Genomic DNA, 23680 nt, shown 5'->3' with positions numbered 1-23680 from the left:
TCCTTCATTTCAACATGTTCCCGAGACCGTGCCGTCATCCGTGTCTTCTTTGCCGGAAACCTATACGAGCGGTATCGTAGCTGTGGACAAGCTTTCGAAGAAAGATCAAACTGAAATTCCGAGCGCACCGATTCCTCCAAATGATGGATTGCAAAATGAAATACTGTATGCTGAACTACAACAATGGGCTGTGTCATTCAACATTAAGCAAAACGCGCTTAAAGAGTTGTTCAACATTTTTGACAAACGGCTACCTAACGTTTTCCCGAAAGACCCAAGGACATTCTTAAAAAATGACCGAGTAGTTCAAATTCGAACGATGGGTGACGGTCAATATTGGCACAATAGTTTTAGAGAATGCCTTGAACAAGCATATCCAGCGATTCATCACTTGCATGCCATATCAATAAAGATAAATATTGATGGTCTGCCAGTTTATAAAAGTTCCAAGGACGAGTTTTGGCCAGTTCTTTTCAACATTGAAGAAGCACCGGAGCTACAACCAATGATCATAGGGATTTATTCTGGCAAAAGCAAGCCCTGTGATATCAACCAGTTCCTAGACCCTTTCGTGGATGAAATGGAAGATATTCTTAAAAATGGAATCCAGATCAACGGGCACATAATTACAGTGTCTATTCGATGTTTTATATGTGATTCTCCTGCCAGAGCGTTCGTTAAAGGTATTGTTTATTTAGGTCCAACAATTTGTTAGAGTTATATTATATGTTATTAATATTATATTTTATAGGAGTAGCCAATTTCAATTCTCAAAATGGCTGTCAAAAGTGTACTACAGTTGGGGAATACTCGTATCTTTCGCATTGTAACTATTATCCCCGAACGTGTAGCGAACGAAGAACTGATGCTGGATTCCGCGCCAAAATTTATGGATCTCATCATAAGTACGACTCACCGTTACTACGACTTCCAATCAATATGATAGACGACTTTCCTGTTGGTGATTCATTGCATTTAATCGACTTAGGACTAATGAAAAAATGTATGGTTGGATGGCGTGATGGTAATTTTGGGAACTACAGGACGAAATGGAGCGCAAAGGATATCGCTGAAATATCGACATTGCTACAGCAAACTAAAATGCCATCAGAAATTCACCGATCAGTACGAGGATTAGAATGTCTCGCACACTGGAAGGGCTTAGAATTCAGAACTTTTTTGCATTACATTTCAATAGTCATCTTGAAACCATTTCTACCTTCTGATGTGTACGAACATTTTTTGTCATTATTCTGTGCTGTTACCATATGCTCATCAAAAGAATACTCGTGCTTGCTTGAACTGGCGCATACATTACTGTTGCATTACGTTGAATATTTTGGAGATATTTACGGAGAAGACTTTATCACGAGCAACGTCCATAACTTGAGTCACTTGGTAGAAGACGTAAAGCGTTTTGGAATTTTACCCAATTTCAGCGCATATCCTTTCGAAAGCAAATTATATCAGATTAAAAACTTAATTCGATCTGGAAATCAACCGTTAGCCCAAATAGCCAAAAGAATCAACGAAATCAATGAGTTTGTACAACACAACGTGCCTACTAAATCCTCCAATCCTCAGCTGAAGAAGCTGTTAAAAGAAGAAACCAATTGCCATGAAACTAGATATGAATGCATAGAAATCGACGAGTACTCTCTTAAAAACGATGGTGTAAATAAATGGTTTCTAACTAATAATAACGAAATAGTTGAGATGAAATACGTTTTCGACAAAAATGGAACCATTTTGTTGAGTGGTAAGCCAATAGATTTGAGTTTATTTTTTGAAACGCCTATAAAGTCATCATTTTTGAACATTTATGTGTCATCTTAAAAAAAGCATCAAGAGAGGTTGTACGAGGTTACAGACATAAAATGGTAGCAATCCCAATTCCGAGGAAAAACGATGTAGTTTTCATTCCGTTACTTCATTCATTATAATTATTTATTCAGAACGATTTGTTCAAAACGTACATTCAGTAACAAGACAACTTAAAACAGTATCAGTTTATTCTATCAAATCAATTGATATGTAAAAGTGATGCGGCGTGCATCAACAGTTAAACTATTGTTAATCGAAGAATAAAATCATTTCCCAAACTACAACTTATACCTTACTCAACAGATGGTGGAAGATTGTTCGCTGCAGCACCACAGGTATCGGCTTTCTTTGACTTGTATTTAAGGTTTTTGGGACGGTTACGATGCTTCGACGTTGCTGTTTTGGCCACGACTCTTTGCTTGCTATTCTTCATAATCCTTTTGAAGAAATTGTCGCAATCAATTTCCGAAAAGTCTTTGTCTGCAAGCATGATTAGGTTGAGGAACAAAGCACGAAATTTTTTTATAAAATTTCAGGCCAACCTTTCCATTGTCTTCAGTAGATGGCTCTCCATCCGGAGCAACCTTTCCTTCAATTGTCCTAATATTTCCTGTCCAAGAACATTGAAGTAGAAACTGACGGCTAATGAAGTAGTCCACCAATTTATAGCAGCAGTCCACCCCATTAGATTTGCCATTTACACCACAAATAAAGCTCATGCTTCGAATGTACTTTTGCATAGTGTTGTTATCCTTGAGTGAGGCTTCCAGTTCGTCCAATTGTTCCAATGTGCTCACTGGGTCGAAACTTTCATTCATGTGAGTTGTATTCGGTGAAGGCTTGTCGAATGCTCCGTCATTGATTGCCTGCGAGGAGTACTCAGCATGTGTTAGGATTTTTGCCAGGGTCTGCATGATTTTATGTTGATTCTCAAGAATCTTTTCTTGATTTGAAATGATGGTAGCCGTTGAAACACTCGTTTCCAAATTGTCAACAGAAACACCTGGATCGACATAAATAATCTGTGGTGCTGAACATTGATCGGCAGACGTCTCCAGCTGCTGTGTTTGTTCAAAGTTGGGTTCAATAAAGAACCTAAAAGAATAATAACAGAGTTTGAACTACAGCTCAACTAACATTTAGTGCAAGAGGCCATCCATTAATTACGTAAGGGTTTGTGCAGAGAGGGGGGGGGTGATATTTCTTATGCATCATACATTTTTTTTTATTTTCATATGGAAAATCGTACTATGAGAGAGGAAGGGCTGGAGAGTCTCAAAAATTATCTTACGTAATTAATAAATACCCCCCATTTCTATGCATACCTCCTCCTCGGTGTTGATATACATCATTCCTTCAGCAGTGTCAGACGCTGTCTGCGTCGGACTATTCTGTGGACGATTTAGCATGTCTGCAAGCTGGTTGAAATCTGGTTTGGCGAAATAAACGCTTCCTTTGTCCGCACACTGACGACGAGATTTTTTTGATGGTAGCCGCTTCGATCCATGTTCATCCATTTCCGTATCCGATTTGTCTTCCATTCTGTCCAACTCATCGTATGCTTCGGCGCGAGTAGAAAATTCTCTTTTCTTGATGCAATTGAGTTTCTCCCATTTGTCCGAAGGAACAGATTCTTCTTCTAGTGATAACTTCGCTACAAGGTGTTTTTTTTTTGCCAATGAAGCGTTCCATTCACCTCCCACTTGCTGGGAACTACGCTTAAACAAGCCTCCCAGCCCTCAATTCTTTGGACGATTTTGAACGGCATTCTAAGAACAGAACAGCTTTTCAAATGTTCTGTTTTATTAAAAAATATGGCATACGCTACCTGATGTTCTGTTAAATTCACCTTTTTATCAATTTAATTAGCGACACTCCGAAAACAGAACTGATGTTTTCATTATTGACAGCTACTACGGCAGCCACCACCATGGACCTATGCACGGGTTCATTATTTGACGTTTGAGCGGTGCCGTGTTATTTATGTGACCATGGAAACCAATGAATTCGGCACCGCTCAAACGTCAAATTAGTGAACTCGTGCATCGGTCCATTGACATTCTGCTGAGAGCTCTTAGGCTGAGCCAGTGCTGCCATAAACGCTGAAAGTTTTAAGGTTGCTTAAATTGTGAGATTTAAGAACATTTAAGTTTATTATGGTATTTGTGATGCAATGACAAAGATCAATAGCTCTAGAACGTAACGCAATTACAAGTTTAATATACCTGCTTATCTAGAAAAAGCATAAGAATCCATTGAATCGCTACAATTTTTGATTATTTTTTTCCATTGTTTGTACGCCATTATGAAGCATCGATCAGAATTTCAATTGATTTTCTTCTAATTACAGTAAAAAAAACTAGATTTTCATGGAAAATTTGCGTTGTGGCGTAAGAAGTATGAGCTGATTACAATATTTGAGGCAAATTGAAGGCTTTTTAATGAATTAATTATGAGCATAGAAACATGTACACAATCGATTATTGCAAAAATAGTGCGGCGCTTTGTTGTTATTCTCAAAATTACGTATAATTTCATCAGTAATTTTGATTGGCATTCAATTTTTACTAATAAGCTGAATGTTTTTATGCTGCGTAAACTAATTTTATTTCAATATAACATTAGCCATTGTTAGTCGCTTCACAATTGGAGATTTCAAATCAATTTATCTTTAATGACTGTTGCTTTCAATTGTTTTGGTTTTATTGCGTGTTCAACGATGATTCACGAAATGTTGTAAACTCACCGAGAGCTTAACAACAAGTTTTATTTGTGTTGTATAGTACACTACAAGAACGAGTTAATTCCGCAAGCTTTAAAACTGAAAGGCTTTTACATAGTTTTAAGAAAAGTTTTAACAACTTCTTGTAGTGTGGGCCTTTTCAGGTTTTAAAGAGCTTTATGAAGGTTGTCAAGATAAAAAGGTTTCTTAATGAGTTTTATAAATTCGGTTATAACAACAGCTTGTAGACTATAAGAAAACTAAAAATGTTACTTGGGTGTTCTGACCTTCTGTGCCTGTGTTCTCTGCGCCATTCAGGTGTTCATCGTAGTGCTGTTTCCACCTTTCGATCACCTCGCGTCCGTCCGTCAAGATGCTCCCATCCTTATCCCGGCACATCTCAGCTCGCGGCACGAAGCCTTTGCGAAATGTGTTGAGCTTCTGATAGAACCTCCGCGTTTCTTGAGAACGGTACAGCAACTTCATCTCTTGGCATTCCACCTCTTCCAGGCGGCGCTTTTTGTCCCAAAATAGGCGGGTTTGCAGTTTCCGCTTCAGTCTGTATCGTTCCACGTTTTGCCGCGTACCAGCAGCAGCATTGCAGCCCGCGCTGCATTCTTCTCCTCTAAAACCTCCTGGCACTCCTCGTCGAACCAATCGTTTCTTGAGCTCCGTTCCACATATCCGACAACGCTTTCGGCAGCGTCGTTAATAACTGCTTTGACTGTCCTCCAGCAGTCCTCAAGAGGGGCCCTATCGAGCTCGCCCTCATCCGGGAACGCTGCCTCAAGATGCTGCGCGTACGCATTGGCGACATCCGGTTGTTTCAGCCGCTCGAGATTGTACCAGGACGGGCGTCGGTACCGTACATCATTGATGACGGATAGTTTTGGGCGCAGTTTCACCATCACCAGGTAGCGGTCGGAGTCAATGTTAGCGCCACGATAGGTTCTGACGTCGGTTATGTCGGAGCAGTGCCGTCCATCGATCAAAACGTGGTCGATTTGCGACTCTGTCTGCTGAGGTGATCTCCAGGTGTACCGATACGGGAGACTGTGCTGGAAATAGGTGCTACAAATGGCCATGTACTTGGAGGCGGCAAAATCTATCAGTCGTAGGCCGTTCTAGTTCGTCAGCCAGTGGGCGCTGAACTTTCCAATCGTCGGTCTGAACTCCTCCTCCTGGCCAACCTGAGCGTTCAAATCTCCTATGATGACCTTGACGTCTTGGCTTGGGCAGCGGTCGTACTCGCGTTCGAGCTGCGCGTAAAATGCGTCCTTGTCATCATCAGTGCTTCCGGAGTGTGGGCTATGCACGTTGATTATGCTGAAGTTAAAGAATCGGCCTTTGATTCTTAACTTGCACATTCGTTCATTGATCGGCCACCACCCGATCACGCGCCTTTGCATATCACCCATCACTATGAAAGCTGTTCCCAGCTCGCGTGTGTTACCGCAGCTCTGGTAGATGGTATGATTACCTCTAAACGTTCGCACCAATGCTCCTGTCCAGCACACCTCCTGCAGCGTTACGATGTCGAAACCGCGGGTCTTCAGTACATCGGAGTGTATGCGAGTACTTACAATGAAGTTGAGAGATTTGCAGTTACACGTACCGAGTTTCGAATCGCTAGTCCATTTTCGTCGCTGTGGTCTTTGCCGATTGTTCCGGTCCGTGTTCTCTCGTTGACGTTCCTGTGCTGATGCCTTTTTACGGTTGGCTTGCAGGGCCTAAAACCAACACCCTAGATTTCCGGAGGACCATTTCCCCTAAATGTTCGGAGGGCCATAGTGCGCAGTTTAGCTTAGAGTCCTTCTCTGGCACTCGGACGATGATCAGCCACCCCTGACATGGGGAACAGACGCTGTTGTGAGCCGCTCCTAACATGGAGTACAGACGCTCCAGGTTTGCGGAAGCAAACCCCCCCCCCTTCCCTGTCAGCATACGACCAAAGTTCCCACCGGGGGTTGGTTACCCGATCTTCCCCAAGGACCGCACAAAGGGGTCTATTTTATTCCTGCAGGTACGCGAGGTACCAATGGTACGCCATGCCCAGCCATTTACCGCGCCATATGAAAAGAAATAACCATTAAAAAAAATAATTGAGATTCTACTAAAAGGGGTTCGATTACATTAAAGAGAATATAAAGAACTAAAAATCAGCAAAAATTACCTCAGCTGAATTACTAGTTATATCGGTAGCCAGAGTAATTTTTCGGGTTACTGAGTTTGAAATAATGAAAATTATTAGCAAAATGGCTGTAAGCTCAAAAACCCAGTAAAATCAAAATTAGCTGCATGAATTATAATATTATTAGTTAGTTTCTAGTAAAATCAGCATACGGAAACACGGTGTCTCTGGTAGAAAACATTAATATAAAAAAATCAGTATCGCTGAAACACCCACCAAATGAAAGCTTAGGCTTTCCCCTTTCATTTGAGACCGGTTTGAAAATGTTCTATCGGGGGGTCCTGAACATTTTTTTTTATATTAGTAAGAGATAGGTACCATAGGTGTTCTTCCACCAATAGTGGAATAGGGGATACAATGACAACTCAATCGAACCGTAGAAGGCCATGACAAAGATTTTTGGACAAACATTTGAAAAGGGCTCGAGAGGTCTTGAGCCTTTTTTTCAGAAACATTGATGTTGAACCCTTTTTAGCTCGCCCACGCAAACTGCAACCACTACCAGAAAGATAAGTGTTAAGGTGAAACAGTTTTGAATCAACTTCTCAGATTGCACTAAAACTTTAAAGGCACAAATCTCGCGAATAAAGCATCCAACAACTGTGCACTTTTTATTTTGGCCTTGTGCACTAGCAGAAAGCTTAAAATAAGAAGATCAGAAACGTTCTTCAACTATTTCTCTAGTTTAGTGCCTTTGAAAACGTGAGTAGGGGCACAAGTCGGCCATTGTGCCAGCCATCTTTGGATTCTGAGATGTTTCACCTTAACTCTTCCTGATAGTGGTATTGGTGAGCGTGATCGAGTTGAATTGGGCTCAACAGCGTCTTACAAAGCCATTGTTTAACAATGTTGATGTGCCCTTTTCAAATGTTTGTCCATATTTCCATAAAACAAGCTTGTTTTTGTTTTGGAAGTGTTGCCGTTCAGTTGATTATAAGTTTAGCAAATAGTGAAATTGTATATTTTCAATCAAAATTTACTTACTTATACAAAACTAAATTGTTTCTGAATAGTATTTAAATTTTGAATTAAAAACAATGCTTAGAAATTTAAAAGATGTTCAATTAATAACCCTTATTTAGATTCAGTTGTATGTTATCGTCTTAAAGTTCAAATATATTTTCATAAGATATTGCTTTTTACGATTAGTAATAAACAAAGCGTTTGAGAAAATATTTAGACATGTATCATTACATTACAAATGGTTTCACAGATTGAATAAACAATTAAATTGGCATCAATGGTAGAGAAATCGGCTGAAAAGTAATAACGCTGCATTGCTTAAGTTGTCGCGTTCTAAGGTGGTATAGCGAAAAATAGGTGCTTGTGTCGCGTGATAAATTTATACACGTATTGTTTTGGTTTGCTGATTTGAGGTATGCTGTTAATAATGTTAACAAATATAGCCATATTTCACACCTATCAATAAATATACTACACTCTGTCAGGAGACCTGAAGCATGAAACCGAAAAGCCACCAAGACAACCGTTCGAAGATTTGCGTATTGTTTTTAAAGAATCTTTGTCTGCAACCGTTATCAGCTGGTTGATATTATTGAACAGCACATTCTTCACGACATCAGGATTAAATCCTGGTAAAATATATCGAGCTTGCACGTTGCAGGTTTATTCGTTCAGTAACCAATTTAAACTTTTGAATATAGCACTGTATAAATATAAATACAATTTAAAACCAATCACACGAAGCATGTAATGATGTGATAACAAAAATCTCACCAAAATTAAAGGGAAAACATGATAGACACAGTACTACCGATAATGCAAAGAGGAAAAATTCAAAATCAACAGACTTAACCAACCAATTCAGGGGTTTTTAGAGGTAACACATCTAGACTTTGATTTGAACGAAAATGCAGAAACTGTAATCAAACCTGTATACCTCCGAGATGAGCCAGCCTCGGGCTGCAAATCTCGTTAATAAAGATAATAACAATTATAATTAAAACCTGTATTATACTGTAGTAACGTTCAGGGGTTAGTTGATTATGTGACGTCCAAAACGGGGGTTGGCCTGGGCAATTCGATCTGCAAGCGATGGAGGAGGGACGATAATCGAGCATAATTCCGACATCATCGGGTCTCAAGGCCGATGTAAAGATACTGGCGTAAAATTGCTGCTTACTGTTGCTTCTGGCGTTCCAAAAAAATATGGCAATATTGAGAAAATCTGGAAGACACTGTTGCTTTTGAATAATTTTAGGTGTTTCATTGCTGGAGATTTGAAAATTGTCAATCTGTTCAGCGTTATAATGGGAGATAGGTCAATATTTCCTTGCCCATACTGTACCACACAATGTAGCAATGACCACGAATACCTACTTGGTCACATACGCAAGATGTCCGCAAAATGGAAAAGTCTCGGCTCGGACCAGCAGTGGAGCAGTTCTTTAATTGTACTGACGATCTACTACTCAATTGATCACTCGACGACAAAAACTTTCCTTGCATATAACACTAGGTATTGTAAATGCAATTTACAAAAAAAGTTTAATTCATTGATCCAAATAATGTCAAGAAATGGGTAAGCATCAGCAGTTTGATTGTGTGATTCATAGAGATGACCTTAGAATTTATTCGTTTATCACAGGTGAGGATCATCAGTTGCCAACGCCACAGCAAATATGGATTCACCAGCTGAAATTGTCAGAAGCTATTTAAAAAATCGGCATGTTTTGGAAGTGAAATGGGATCTCAGTTTGCTAGCAACTGTAATTTATTGTACTGTTCTGTAAATTATCTTTTTTCAATGAAAAAATGTATTTCAGGCGCTTGATCATTTTGATCAGGTACATAAAAGTTGTTTTCAAACAAGTATGGCTGATAATTTTGCAGAAAAGCTTGAGAACTTTTCCAAAAACGTGGATTGAAGCAGGCTTACGCAATAGCTCGAAGTTCCATATTTGTGCTATCATATCTCGGAGTTTTATAAAATCACAAACACGGGAAACAACCCAGTGAAACCGTGCATTTCGATTTTCAAGTTGCTTAAAATCACATTAAGGTTCCGGAGAACTCCGAAGCATATGATCTTCGAGCTGTAGTAATGTACAATAGTGAGCATTTGTAAACCGTATTAACCGTATTTAATTTATCGATATATCATGTTTGTAATTGGTTTAAATAAAATGGTATAATGCTAAATCCTTTTTATTAATTGGTTAACTATTCGTAGTAAAAGTTCTCATGGCTACCTGGATAAGCATGGAAGAAAATGACTGTGTGAGCCATAATTTAGAAATCAGTAATGAAAAAACGGCATTGTACTGTTTTGAAAAAAATGTTCAGGACCCCCCGATAGAACATTTCCAAACCGGTCTCAAATGAAAGGGGAAAGCCTAAGCTTCCATTTGGTGGGCGTTTTAGCGATACTGATTTTTTTTATATTAATGTTGTTCTACCAGAGACACCGTGGGAAATAGTAACCATTCTTCTAAAAAAATGTCTTTCGTGACTTTTTGTTTCAAAAAAGTGTTTAATTGATTAGCTCGAAAATATCGACCAAGTCACTGCTACCAGCCCTGCGACATCCAACGATTAGAGTGACCCAATTTTCTCGTGTTCCCATTGCGAGGGTTTGGCGTACACAAAAAAAAGACCATTTGTAAATTGTCCGTTTCTCATTTCCCATGCAGCGTTCGTTGATGGATTGCGCAAGGGGAGGCTCATGGTGCCGGCCAGCTACACAGCCCAAATGGACGATTTGGACATCCAATTGCAAACGGAGGACAAAGCGGCAGCCGAGTTGATGGCCAACGATGCAACCGATCTGAAGCTACAAATTTCGCATGTCAAACCCACCGGTGGAACGACAATCTCCCTGCTGGACATAAAGCCGGATGCGAATCACAACGTGACGCAAATAAAGATTCCCTGCGGTTATTTCATGCACGGGGGGCTTTACGAGTTGAGTATTGAGCAGCCTGCAGCAATCGACGCGGCAAATGCAGGAATGGAGTTCGATGAGCGATTGCGACAGCAGTTGAATGTGAGTTGGCCTACGCCAACCGTGAGTTTAGTGCCTAGTACGATCAGTACATACCCGGAGGAACTTGTCCGAGGGAGTCTTCAGTTCGCGGACGTTAGATGTCCGAATGCGATGGCGATTGATGACGATTCGGTTGATGTGCCGGAATTCTGGCTTGAGCTGGTCTACTGCGGACATAACGAGGCGTGTCCACTGGAAACAGTTTCTAAGCCGCAGATTTTGTTCTCGGAGCAGGTCCGAGGTTTTCCTAGTTCTAGAGTGATTAATTTTCGCTGTGATCTTTTCGGATTAGCCGGATATTATCTGTTACATTTACGCTCGGCCAACCAGGACCCAACGTTAGAAGGGGCTTTGCGTGGGGCCAGAGCTCTGTTGAAAGCGGATTGGAGCAAACAGTACGTTTTTACTGTTCACGCCCGAAGTATATTTCCATGTGATGCTCACAGCTCCGGAATCCACGTCCTGTTCCAGTACCCTTCCTGCATCCTGAACCAATCGGATCGGGTGAGGGTTTACGCTAAACTCAGAGCGGACGTATCATCACTAGTGCCTCCAACTTCGCTGCATTACATCGCCGAGCAACGGGTTATGAAAGGGCAGCATGCGCTGTATTTCGAGTGCGACCTTTTCTACGAAAAGTACATCGAGTACTGCTTCGTTTACGTGAGCCAGGCAATTTCCGGTGCCGTCGCCGATATACGGATGGACTGTGTGCCGACGCTTCCGGTCTCGCGTGAGTTGCGATTCGCATGATTGAAAAACGCTGTTTGAAAAATTCTTTTTTTTTTACTCTTTACTTATGCTTCCAACAGCCTCCGATTCCGGTGGATGGGGACCGTGGAGCAACTGGACGCATTGTTCGACTACCTGCCGAGGTGGAGTGAGGAATCGGTATCGGTTTTGCGATTCGCCTCCCCCGCGATATGGAGCGAAGTTTTGTGAGGTAGGTATAACGAGTAAATAATATTTGCTGAATGGATATCCGTTACTTGTTATACAACTGAGTGGATGATGCATTTTGAAGGAACATATGATTGCCGAAAATCAGAGCAAATGTTAAACCGACCAGAAAAAATGGCAGAAAGCAAATGAAGGCAAATTAAATCATTGAAATGATTTCAACATCAAATCTACTATTTTTGTAGGAGTCATAATGCTTCGGTCTACGAAAGACGTCAAACATCAGTAGGTGGCCAGTCTGTACTGCCCATGTTCGCATAGTCGACGTAAACGCCAATATGACAAAAATACGCTCTTTAATAACTTATTCCTATTTAATAACTTGAGTAGCAAGCTCGGTTCCAGTAAGGACGTAACCTGATTTCAATGGTAGCCTCAAAGTTCAACATGTTGAGTGCTAACAAGGTGAAAAACTCATTCTACTACTTAAAATCAAGATGGAGTAAAATCCAAGATGGCCGCCAGATTTTTTCACTTAAATGAATACTCTTATTCTTCACTCGGCCCAAAAAGGACACTAAAGATTGAACACTTGTTTCTTTGTTGTAAAAAAAAATGTTTGCATTGATTGCATAGAACATGATTTAGAAAATCGTTCATTTCATAAGATCTTAAACCATTGCTCACCTAGTTTTTGTATTCTATCTTACTCAATTTGTTCTCAGCTTTCTGATGATGAACTCAGAATTCAAAACGAAAGCACTAAATTTGCAATATGTTTCAAGGGAAATATGAGACTTATCACGTGAAGAAATACCTAACATTGATAAAAAGGGCTTTTTCGCAAACTGTTTACCTAGCTGGCGTACGAGGGGTCCACCAATTTGGGAAAATCGAAAGGACCACCTTTTAGTTTTAGCATATACAAGCGATCAGTGACATTAAATTGGAATTCTAACGATGTATGCCGAAGGCGGCCTGGTTTCAGCGAGATTTGCCCATACACTCCAACCTCTTTTTACGACCGTTTTTTTTACCGACGGTTCTTTTTCCGACCACTTTTTTACAACCGAAATTCAGATTAACGACCGTTTTTATAAATGATCATTATCTTAAAAAGTATTCAAAATAGAGGATCATGATGTTCAGCAAAATTGTTCAGTAGTTCAAGGGCTAACATATGGTGGTCATTGAATTGCGAAATTCTGCCACTAGGTGGCGTTAGTGAGCATCGAAATTTTGTTTTGCGGATATCTCAGGATCCTGACCACTTAGGGAGATGGCGTCTTCGACAAAGTTGTTGAGTAGCTCAAGGACCATCATTATAAACACTATGAGGTTCAAAATTTTGCCACCAGGCGACGCTAGTGAGCATGAAACTTTTGTTTTGCGGTTATTTTAGAATCCTGGCAACTTAGAAAGATGGCGCCTTCGGCAGATTTGTTCAGTTGCTCAAGCGCTATCATTATAAAAGCTATGAGATTCAAAATTCCGCCACCAGGTGGCGCTAGTGAGCATAGACCTTTTGTTTTGCGGATCATGACCACTTAGAGAGATGGCGTCTTCGACAAATTTGTTCAATAGCTAGCCAAGAGATTCGAGACTTTGCCACCAGGCGGCGCTAATGAGCATGATTTTTTTTTTGCGAATATCTCAGGATCCTGACCACTTAGAAAGATGGCGTCTTCGGCAAATTGTCCAGTAGTTTAAGCGCTATCATTATAAAGCCATGAGATTCAAAATGTTGCCACCAGATGGCGCTAGTGAGCATGAAACTTTTGTTTTGCGGTTATCTCAGGATCCTGACCACAAAGAAAGATGAAGTCTTCGGTAAACTTGTTGAGTAGCTCAACTTTGCCAAAGACGCCATGACTATGTAGTCAGGATCCTGAGATATCCGCAAAACATAAATTTCATACTCACTAGCGCCTGGCGGTAAAATTTTTAATTTCATAGCTTTGCTGATAAACAACTTTGCCGAAGACGCTATCTTTCTAAGTAGTCAGGATCCTGAGCTATCCGCAAAACAAAAGTTCCATGCACACTAGCGCCGCCTGGTGACAAAATCTCGAATCTCTTGGCTAGAATAATGATAGCCCTTGAGCTACTCAACAACTTTGCCGAAGACGCCATCTTTTTAAGTGGTCAGGATCCTGAGCTATCCGCAAAACAAAAGTTCTTTGCTCACTAGCGCCGCCTGGTGGCAGAATTTTGAATCTCATAGCTTTTATAATAATAGCGCTTGAGCTACTGAACAACTTTGCCGAAGACGCCATCTTTCTAAGTGGCTAGAATCCTAAGATAACCACAAAACAAAAGTTTCACGCTCACTAGCGCCGCCTGGTGGCAACATTTTGAATCTCGTAGCTATTACAATGATAGTCCTTGAGCTACTGAACAACTTTGCCGAAGACGCCATATTTCTCAGTGGTCAGGATCCTGAGATATCCGCAAAACAATAGTAGCATGCACACTTGTTCTGCCTGGCGGCGCAATTTCACTTAAGCTGGCAACATAGCTACGAAAAAAAAATTGAACCCCTCATGAAAAACTGGATTACAGTTTAAAAGTATTGCTATGTTGCTAAGCATTTTATTTTTCTGTTCCGCTCAAGTTTGATGGTTTTAATCTTTACTTTATTCTTCTTAAACAGTGTTACCAGCCACATGAACATTTGTGATTCGGCCGACTGTATGGCACGCAACACTTCCTTCAACTTTGGTGAACATGGTATCGTTATCTTTAAATTTTTTTGGTATTTGGATATCACACCCCCATAAAATTGGCTCTTTTGATAACAATCGAGCAGTGTTGCGATCTATTACCAAAATATGAAAACTTGAACGGCCATTTTGGAAAGTTCTCAACCCATGCTTCAACTTTGCCGAATATCTCGAATCAGTATTTCCGCATCTAGACGTTGCATTTTTCAAAAACATAATTATAACCCAAGTTTTTTTTACGACCGATTTTTTTACGACCCCGCGATAACGGTCGTAAAAAAGGTTGGGGTGTATCTGAAAAATTCCCTAGAAATTATTCAGGCATTATTTTACGAATTCTTACTGGACATCGTATATAATGCGTCAAGGGATTTCTCCAAGAAGTTCTTCTGGAAATTATGCATTATGTTCTCCAGGAGTTGTATTATTTTTTTTTTCACAGATTTAGTTCAAGTATTTGTCTAGTAATTTCTGCAATAGGAGTTCATCTTTTTTATTGATTCCTCCAGTGAATTCTTTATGAATAAATATCTCTTCTAGTAATTTGAAGATTTTGAAAGAATTTGAAGAAATGAAAGATTTTTTTGCGGGATTCTTGCGTTTTGTTTATATAGTTTTAAATATTTCTTTAAGAATGATTTCGAAAACATTCCGAAAATTATTCCTGGAATTCGTAGATTCCACAATAAAATGTATCTGTAAGACTTCTTTCAAAAATTATCCGAATATTTGTTCAGAAATATTTTTAGAAATTTAGAAAGAGTTCCTCCAAAAAATACTTCATACGTGTCTCTAGTGATTCATCTAGAAATCACATTAAGAAAATCCAAGGAGTCTCTTCAGTGATGCTGCCAAGAGTTTTCCATTGTGTTTTTTTCTTTCAAGAGATTCTTCCAAGCATTACTTGAATATAGGACGCTTGAATTTCTTCAAAGAATTTATGCGTAATAAAATCCTTCAATTTCCCAGAAAAGTCGTCCAGGAGTCTCTACATGAATTCGAAACAAAATTGTTCAAGTATTTGTTCGAAGATTTCTCCTGGAATTCTCTCTAGGATTTCTTTTCTCGACTTACCATGTATTCACCCTTTTACCTGGTTAATCGTTCAAATATTGTTCTAGAATTTTGGATCAGATTGCTCTAGTGATTTCTTAAGATGGTTCTTAGAATTCCTCTGGTAATTTCTTGAGGTATTCTTTCAATAAACTACCCGAAAACTTAAAAAAATGAATTCCCGCAGAAGTTTCTTCAAAGATCCGATTGACCTATAAAATGCGTGAGAAAAATGTCATTTGTGAGCTCATTAGGTTTGAATATACCTCCAGCCGAAGTGATTCAAAAGTAAAAAGAATAGGACACCCTCCATACAAAATCAGTTCCCGCATTTTTCCCGGATGTCCAAGCAACAAACAGATTGCAAAATAATCCTAATTAAATTTATAAAATACTGTGAGCTCAAAACGGTTTGAATTTCAAAAGAGCTTTGGGCGAAAAGATAATATTTAATGACCTATAACCTCCTATAATTGAGAGGAAGTTCAGGAAGATTTTGGAATTATATAAGCCAATTTCTGCTCTGTGTATCTAAACTTCCACAAAAGGTCAAAGTTCAATAGCCAACCCATTACCTTTTAAGAATACATTAGCAATTCTGCTGGTTCATGAAGAAAATCTTGATCTGGTGAAATTTATGTTGGATCCAAGGAAAGATCTCTTTAACAGAAACTAAGTCTCCAAATGCACTTCATCCTATGAAGCTGGCTAAAACTTTTGACATAAAAAAAATCTTAAGATTTGTTCAAAAATTTCGTCAAAACTTAACAAGAATATCTCAAGGTTTTTGCTATTATTCATCAAAGATCTAACCTTGATTTTTGGTGGGGATGTTTGAAAAAATTCGCTGTGAATCTGCAGAAATCCATGCAAAATCTTGTCAGAAGTTTCAAAAGAATATTGTCATAGATTAAGGACTAATCCAACTAGTAATCCAGACAGGGCTCCAACAAGAGTAAGTACCATGAACAACCATGAAATCCACCAAACGGAATTCTCAATGAATCTGTCCAGAATTCCAGTAGATCTCCCAAAAAAATATGCCAAATATTTTTGGCATAGCTTTTCGCCAAACTCTACGAGTCTACTAAAATATCAGCCGAGGATCTTTTGTAGAATCCTCTAAAAACCTTATGTTCGAGCGTGGAGCTCTAATTGCCGGCCACCGGAGGTTTTACTACCCGCTATGTGCAATAGCGGCGCACCAAATCATGGGAACGTGAAATTCACCACTACAGCACTTCACAGAGTCGGTTATTCACCGAAAACAGTAGCCACAACTTGCACAAACTTTTACATCAGGTGCACGAAACCTGGTTGCCGCAGAATAATGTTCGCGCGCGATCTCTTCTCGTTGATTAATTGCCACCGTTGGCCACAGCCGAAGATATATTTTCGGAATCGAGAGAGAAATTATGGTTTAATTGCACTGCACTGTACTTCAATTTATTGCGTGGAAGAACGGACGAGGGAAATAATACACGCTACCGGTCGCTTTGGGTGTCTATTTTGTACTGCTTTTGTGATGCTGGATATTGGGTGTGTTACGTAATACAGTTCGATTTCTTCTACATGTGATTGAATGGTGAGGAGTGTATGGTGTGTGGACAATTTGATCGTACAGTGTGTCATACAATTGTAGTTACTGTTGCTGGTCAAATTCAGTGTTGATTCAAATTCACATTACTTAATTCTAGGACTATTTACAATTTAAACTATTTACAAATATTTACACCAGATCAGCGTACTGATCACCTTATAAGCAATCAACTAATAACCATTTCACTAATCTTCAAAGAAACTGGTCAATTATCGGTTTGATTCCCGATATTCGATATTTTCCCGGGGTGTTCTCCAAATTCCCGGGTATTTTCCGTATTTTTTCCGGTCATTTGTAATTCCCGGGTTTTTCCCGCTTTTCCCGGATTTTCCGGATGGATTGACACCCTGAACAGGGTCATTCTCCCTACCATATATAAAATTGCCCAAAGATGACCTCAATGAACTAGAAAGACAAATTACTACATGTAGATCCTCAAAAAATGGAAAGAAAAATCTCTCAAATTTCTCTCAGTTATTAGTTATTTCTTGAGCAATCCTTTCAAGTATTCTTTCAGGAATTTTTGATCACATTCGTTCAAGAGTTACGTCGGAAATTCCTCCTTTAATTACCCTATGCATTTTTTTAATGATTTTTCAAAGCATTTCTTTAATTTTCATGGATTTCTTCTGATCCGTCAGATGACTTCTCCACAAGTTTTTTCTAGGAAGTCTTTGGGTGATTTCTCCATACATTCCTGCTAGAGTTTCAGGGATTTTCTTGAACTACTTCAAGGGTTCCTTCGAGATGTTTTTTTTTTTTTTTTGAACATTCCTACTAAAATTCCTTTAGGGATTCCTTCAAAAATTTCTCCAGAGATTTTATCAGCTGTTTCCTAAGGGATCTCTCCAGTAAATAATTCACGGGTTCCTGAAACAGGGTGTCTACTCGTTTACCTATATGAAATTCCCTGATATTTCCAGGTTTTACGAATAATTCCAGGTTGAAGAAATACTCCAATTTTATATGGCTAGAACAAACTAATGACTAATTTTAAAGTATTTATGATTTAATAGCTATGTCTATACTTCTAGACATTTTTCAAACCATGCTGAAGCTATTCCAATATGAAGGTGCTAACAATACCAAAGCTTAATTTTAATTCAAATGAATTGTATTTGCTAATGATGATGTCTTTTATTTCGATTGTTAGAGCTCTGCTCATCCGCGTGACCTGAACGGAACTTTTAAGTGCATCATTATGCTTCTTCTTGAAAATATTTTTAGTACTGCGTTCTTGTGCAAAAAAGAAAAGATAATGCACCATTTATTTCCATGGGTCATTTGGATACCTAAGACAACTTCATGGGTTAAGCTTTATTTGGATTTGTGAGAATATTTTAAAATCAAAACTAATTTTACCGATGTATTCGCAAGTAATCATACACCTCTGACCTGCAAAAATCCAAATTCTTCAGAATATCTCAAATTGCTTGAAGCTTGTTACATATTTGATTAGGTATAGTCCCATATCATTTAATTCAAATAATTCGTAAAACTTTTGGATCTCGGTCCCATTTTTTTTTCGGGTAAAAGAAACACGGATTAGCAAGCACCCGGTTAATTGCTTCCGACCTGTATAACATTCAATTACCACATATTTCCATAAATGATGAATGGTTGCATTTCATTAGAAAACTTTCAAGATATCTAAATTAATCATAATTGTTACAAAATTTTAATTTTAAAGTTATTTAAATTCCAGATTATATTTCGAGAACCTTTTTTTTTAATCACAGATTATCCAATTATTTCAAAAATTGTGCATGGATCAGGGCTTGTAGGACTGACTGTCTAGATAATAGGAAATTTTGAAACCTTTTTCCTAAAAAAAAGAGATTAAATAGGAACCAAAAATAATCCGAAACTATATCAAACTGTAATATAAAAAACAAAACAAAACGAAACCTAACAGGTAGCAAGAGAAAAGAGAGTGATCAAACCAGATATATCTCTAAGAATATTTCAAAATCTTCTTTTGAAAATTTCTCGTGACTTTACGACAAATAATTTCTTTATGTTAGATGGATGAATAGATGTCCTTACTTGAGAAATTTTCATTCACATACAAGATTGTTCTTCAGAATTTCTTTAAGATTTCAACTAGAAATTTCTCTAAGGATACCTACAGGAATCACTCCAGAGATCGCTCCTACGATTTCTTTGGGAATTCTTCCTATAGTTCTAACAGATTTCGAAAGGAAGTTTTTGAGTTTAGTTTAGTTAGTTTTTAGCATTCTTCCAGAAGTTTGACATGCATTTCTTCAAGGAAATGTGAATGAAATTTTCCAGAAAGCTAAGAAATTGTTGACAAAAAAAATCGTGCCGTTTTCTTAAAGCAAATCTTTGGGTTCTTCTATGTGTATGTTCTTAAGTCACCCTTGATGAATAAGAATTTCTAGACTCACTCTTGAAGAACATTTAGAAGATATTCATAATTATTGTTAAGATTATTGAAAAAATCAGTTGGATCTCTGAATAACATCTTGCAGGATTATGTGAAGGAACTACTGGAAAAATATAGGACGAAATCCCTAAAAACATGTGTAGGAATGATCGGATGATTTCTTTAAAAAGTAGCTGTAGTGTTAACTGGTGTGAAACCTTAAATGAACTTTCAATGTTCCATGTTTTCTTTTAAGAAATTCATTGAAAAATGCTTGAAAGAACTCCACTTATCCTTGAATGGAATGCTGAAAAAAAAAATCAAGAGGAACTCAAAAATGAAACACAGGTCAAATTTAAGGAATTATATGAAATGTTATTAATAGATTCACTCGAACAACCCCTCGAAGATTTTTTGGATTTGTTTGAAATAACCATAGATGACATAGAGTAGAAATTTTTACCGAGTTTCTTGTAAAAATGCTGGAACGAACTTTACCAATAACTCTGGACTTAACCTTTGCGGGTTTTCTTGAAAGAAATCCTGTGGAAATCTTCGGAAGATCTCGTAGAGGCACAAACAACCAGGCCAACCAGGCAGAATTCTTTTGAAAACTAAGTAAAAAAATATCTGTAGGAAGTCCTAAGAATAGTTTTTTGAAAAATGTTTGAAGTTATCTCTAAGAAAATTACTGGAGGTAGTAACGTTGAAGTGCTCAAGGATTCCCTGAAGCAAATTCGGGAGAAACTCCTGTAAGCATCCTTTGAAAAATTGTTGAAAGAATTGGTAGGTAAATGTCTTGAAGAATTTCTGGAGAAGCCTGTATTAGTTGCTGATACACACTTAAATTATTTCACCGACCTCAGTAAAACTTTTCGCCGAAAACCCAACAGCTGAGAATTCGGTAATTTTCAACGCCGAATCTCGGTACTTATTTTGACGAGATTTCGGCAATCCGAACTTTTTACCGAGATCTCGGTGAACGCTACCGAGATTCGGTAAACGTATACCGAAATCTCGGTAAAAGTTTTACCGAAAATCGTCAAATTATTACCGAGATATCAGCTGTTGGGTTCTCGGCGAAACCGTTTAAGTGTGTATTGTTCCAGATGAAACCTCTAGAGAAACCACCAGGATAATTCCTAAAGCTGTTCTCGAGAAATGTGGGAAGATATTTTGCATCATAATTATCTGCAAGTAAGAGTAGGAAACAAAAACTTTAGAGACCATTTCGGTTAAAAATAGAGAATTCATAGACCTTTTACCAAAAATAGAGACTTTTTAAAGACCTGCTTAAAAATGGTCTCCAAAAAGAAACCTGCTTCCTGCCCTAGATATGTTAATCCTTCACTGGTGAATATAGATATATTAAAATTAAACACATCAATCATGTTTTGGTAAGTCAATAAAAGTTCATATTCGAAAGGATTCTCACTGCTCAAATAGCGGCCCTGCCGAATTTTTTGCGATTGAAGAGAATTTACATGCAAATACTGGTTGCTATGGATTTTGACGTGAACATATTGTACCATGAATTACTGTCTCAGAATAATTTCCCTGATTGTGATTGAAATTCCCTGAGAATTCCAGGTTTTTTCCAGGTTGAATATAATTCCCTGATAATTCCAGGTTTTCCAGGTTTTTCCAGGTAGTAGACACCCTGTGAGAAGATACCTCCTAGATAGATTTCAGTGAAGATTTCTTCAGCTTGTTTCGAGATTACTCCTAACAAGGTGTGTAACATACATATGTAAAGTGAACAGAGGTCTCAGTAGCGCATGTAGATCCAGAAGACTTTAGCATGAAATCTATGCCACAAATTCGCCTTGCAATATTGTTTTTTTTTTTGTGAACAATTTAGTGATTGAGGTACAAATTTTCAAATATATTGGAGGCACTAATATATTTATGAGATCAAAACATGAATAGATTATTGAGGGTAGTGTTATACTGCTTATCCGTGATCAGTAAAAACCTTTAATTATAAACAAAAATGTGAGAAACAAACATATGATTGAATTATTTTGAAAATAACGAAAATAGGGTTCCGGGTCATTTGGCCGAATGCCATTTGGCCGAATGCCGTTTGGCCGAACGCCATTTGGCCGAACGCCATTTCAGAGTGTCTACTACCTGGAAAAACCTGGAAAACCTGGAATTATCAGGGAATTTTATTCAACCTGGAAAAAACCTGGAATTCTCAGGGAATTTTGATCACAATTAGGGAAATTATTTTGAGCCAGTAATTCATGATATAATATGTTCACACCAAAGGATTTGTACGTCATAACCCAGAGCTATCATTAATTGCCAGAAAACTCTTTCATTCGAAAAAAATTCGGCTGTGCCGCTGTCAAAATACTATATAGTTGTTCAGTGAGGATCCATTCGAGTATGATATTTCATGAGCTTATCAAAATATGATCTAAATTTATTCGGTCAATGATTAACATATCTAGGGCTGATAGCAGGATTCTTTTTAGATACCATTTTTATACAAGTCTCGAAAAAGTCTCTATTTTTGATAGAAGGTGTCTGAAGTCTCTATTTTAACCAAAATTGTCTTTAAAGTCTCTTTTTTTCCTTATCTTGCATGCAGATAACTAAGATGCAAATTTCTTCTCGTATTTCTCGAGAACAGGAAATATCCTTGTGGTTTTTCCAGAGATTTTATCAGGAATTCTTCAAGAAATTCTTTCAGCATTTTTTTTTTTTTTTTTCATATGATGCTTACAGGAGTCCTTTCATAATTTGCTTCCGGAAATCCTTGAACATTTCAACGTTTCAAATTGTGACATATTACGGGTCAGTGCGCAAAATCAAGGGATTTTCAACTAAATGCATTTGTATTGCATGATTTGGCGAAAGTTAACAATGCGTCACATGTTACTGCCAAAAAATAACAGTGTTGGAGCTGGAAATAAGGGTAAAATGCCCTTTTATGGAGAGTAGGAAAAGGAATTAGGAATGGATCAATAAATAAAACCTAAACGTTTCAGATAGTTTACACTTTCGAGACACCCTGATAATTGTGCTGATTTTGAAGCATATTTCATCTATGAATAAGTTGCTGCTCATGTTTTATGTTTTTTTTGTAGTTTTTTTTTTTTGTGATACTACATTGTAGTAACTAAGACATGGAATGTTTTCGCTCCACTCCAAGTTTTTCACCCATTTGTGTTGGCTAAAAAAATGAAATTTACGAACCATGATGTTTTATGAATTTTTATCCTTAGTGCTTTTGCCTGAAAATGTCTAATCTAATGCTTAACCCTTACTTACTTACTTATTTGGCTTTACATCAATTATCTTGATAAAGCCTCGCCAACAATATTTCGCCAATTCCCTCGGTTCATGGCCGCTTCTCTCCATCCTCGACTGTGACCCACGCTCTCCAGGTCCTGGTGTACCTGGTCAATCCACCTAGCTCGCTGCGCCCCACGCCTTCTTGTTCCGACCGGATTCGTGGCGAACACCATCTTTACAGGGTTGTTGTCCGGCATTCTTGCAACATGCCCTGCCCAGCGTATCCTTCCAGCTTTAGCTACCTTCACGATACTGGGTTCGCCGTAGAGTTGAGCGAGCTCGTGGTTCATCCTTCGCCGCCACACGCCATTGTCCTGCACGCCGCCGAAGATCGTCCTTAGCACTCGACGTTCGAAAACCCCAAGAGCTTGCAAGTCCTCCTCGAGCATAGTCCACGCCTCATGCCCATAGAGGACTACCGGTCTTATGAGCGTTTTGTACATCGTGCATTTGGTGCGGGGGTGAATCTTTCTTGACCGCAGTTTCTTCTGGAGCCCATAGTAGGCACGACTTCCGCTGATGATGCGCCTCCGTATTTCCCGACTAACATTGTTGTCAGCCGTCAACAAGGATCCGAGGTAGACGAACTCGTCCACCACCTCGAAGGTATCCCCGTCTATCGTAACACTGCTTCCTAGGCGGGTCCTGTCGCGCTCAGTTCCGCCAACCAGCATGTACTTTGTTTTCGACGCATTCACCATTAGCCCGACTCTTGTTGCTTCGCGTTTCAGTCGGGTGAACAAATCTGCCACCGTTTCAAATTTTCTCCCAATAATATCCATGTCGTCCGCGAAGCAAACAAATTGTCCGGATCTCGTGAAAATCGTGCCTCGACTGTTAAGTCCGGCTCTCCGCATGACACCTTCAAGCGCAATATTGAACAACAGGCACGAAAGTCCGTCGCCCTGTCGTAGTCCCCGCCGAGACTCGAACGAACTGGAGTGTTCGCCCGAGATCTTCACGCAGTTT

The 23680-nt window shown here is 38.8% G+C and overlaps 1 protein-coding gene across 1 annotated transcript in view; it reads left to right on the top strand.

Annotated features, from left to right (window-relative positions):
• Positions 1 to 23680, top strand: part of LOC5575378 — a 272901-nt gene that overhangs the window by 191989 nt on the left and 57232 nt on the right. The window contains exons 4-5 of the mRNA XM_021852462.1: positions 10391 to 11476; positions 11556 to 11686. Of these exons, the coding sequence (XP_021708154.1) occupies positions 10391 to 11476; positions 11556 to 11686 (1217 nt within the window). The remainder of the gene's footprint in view (positions 1 to 10390; positions 11477 to 11555; positions 11687 to 23680) is intronic.

This window comes from Aedes aegypti, chromosome 3 (assembly GCF_002204515.2).
Source record: "Aedes aegypti strain LVP_AGWG chromosome 3, AaegL5.0 Primary Assembly, whole genome shotgun sequence".
Classification (NCBI taxonomy): Eukaryota; Metazoa; Arthropoda; class Insecta; order Diptera; family Culicidae; genus Aedes; species Aedes aegypti.
This window is presented reverse-complemented; position numbering and strand designations above follow the sequence as displayed.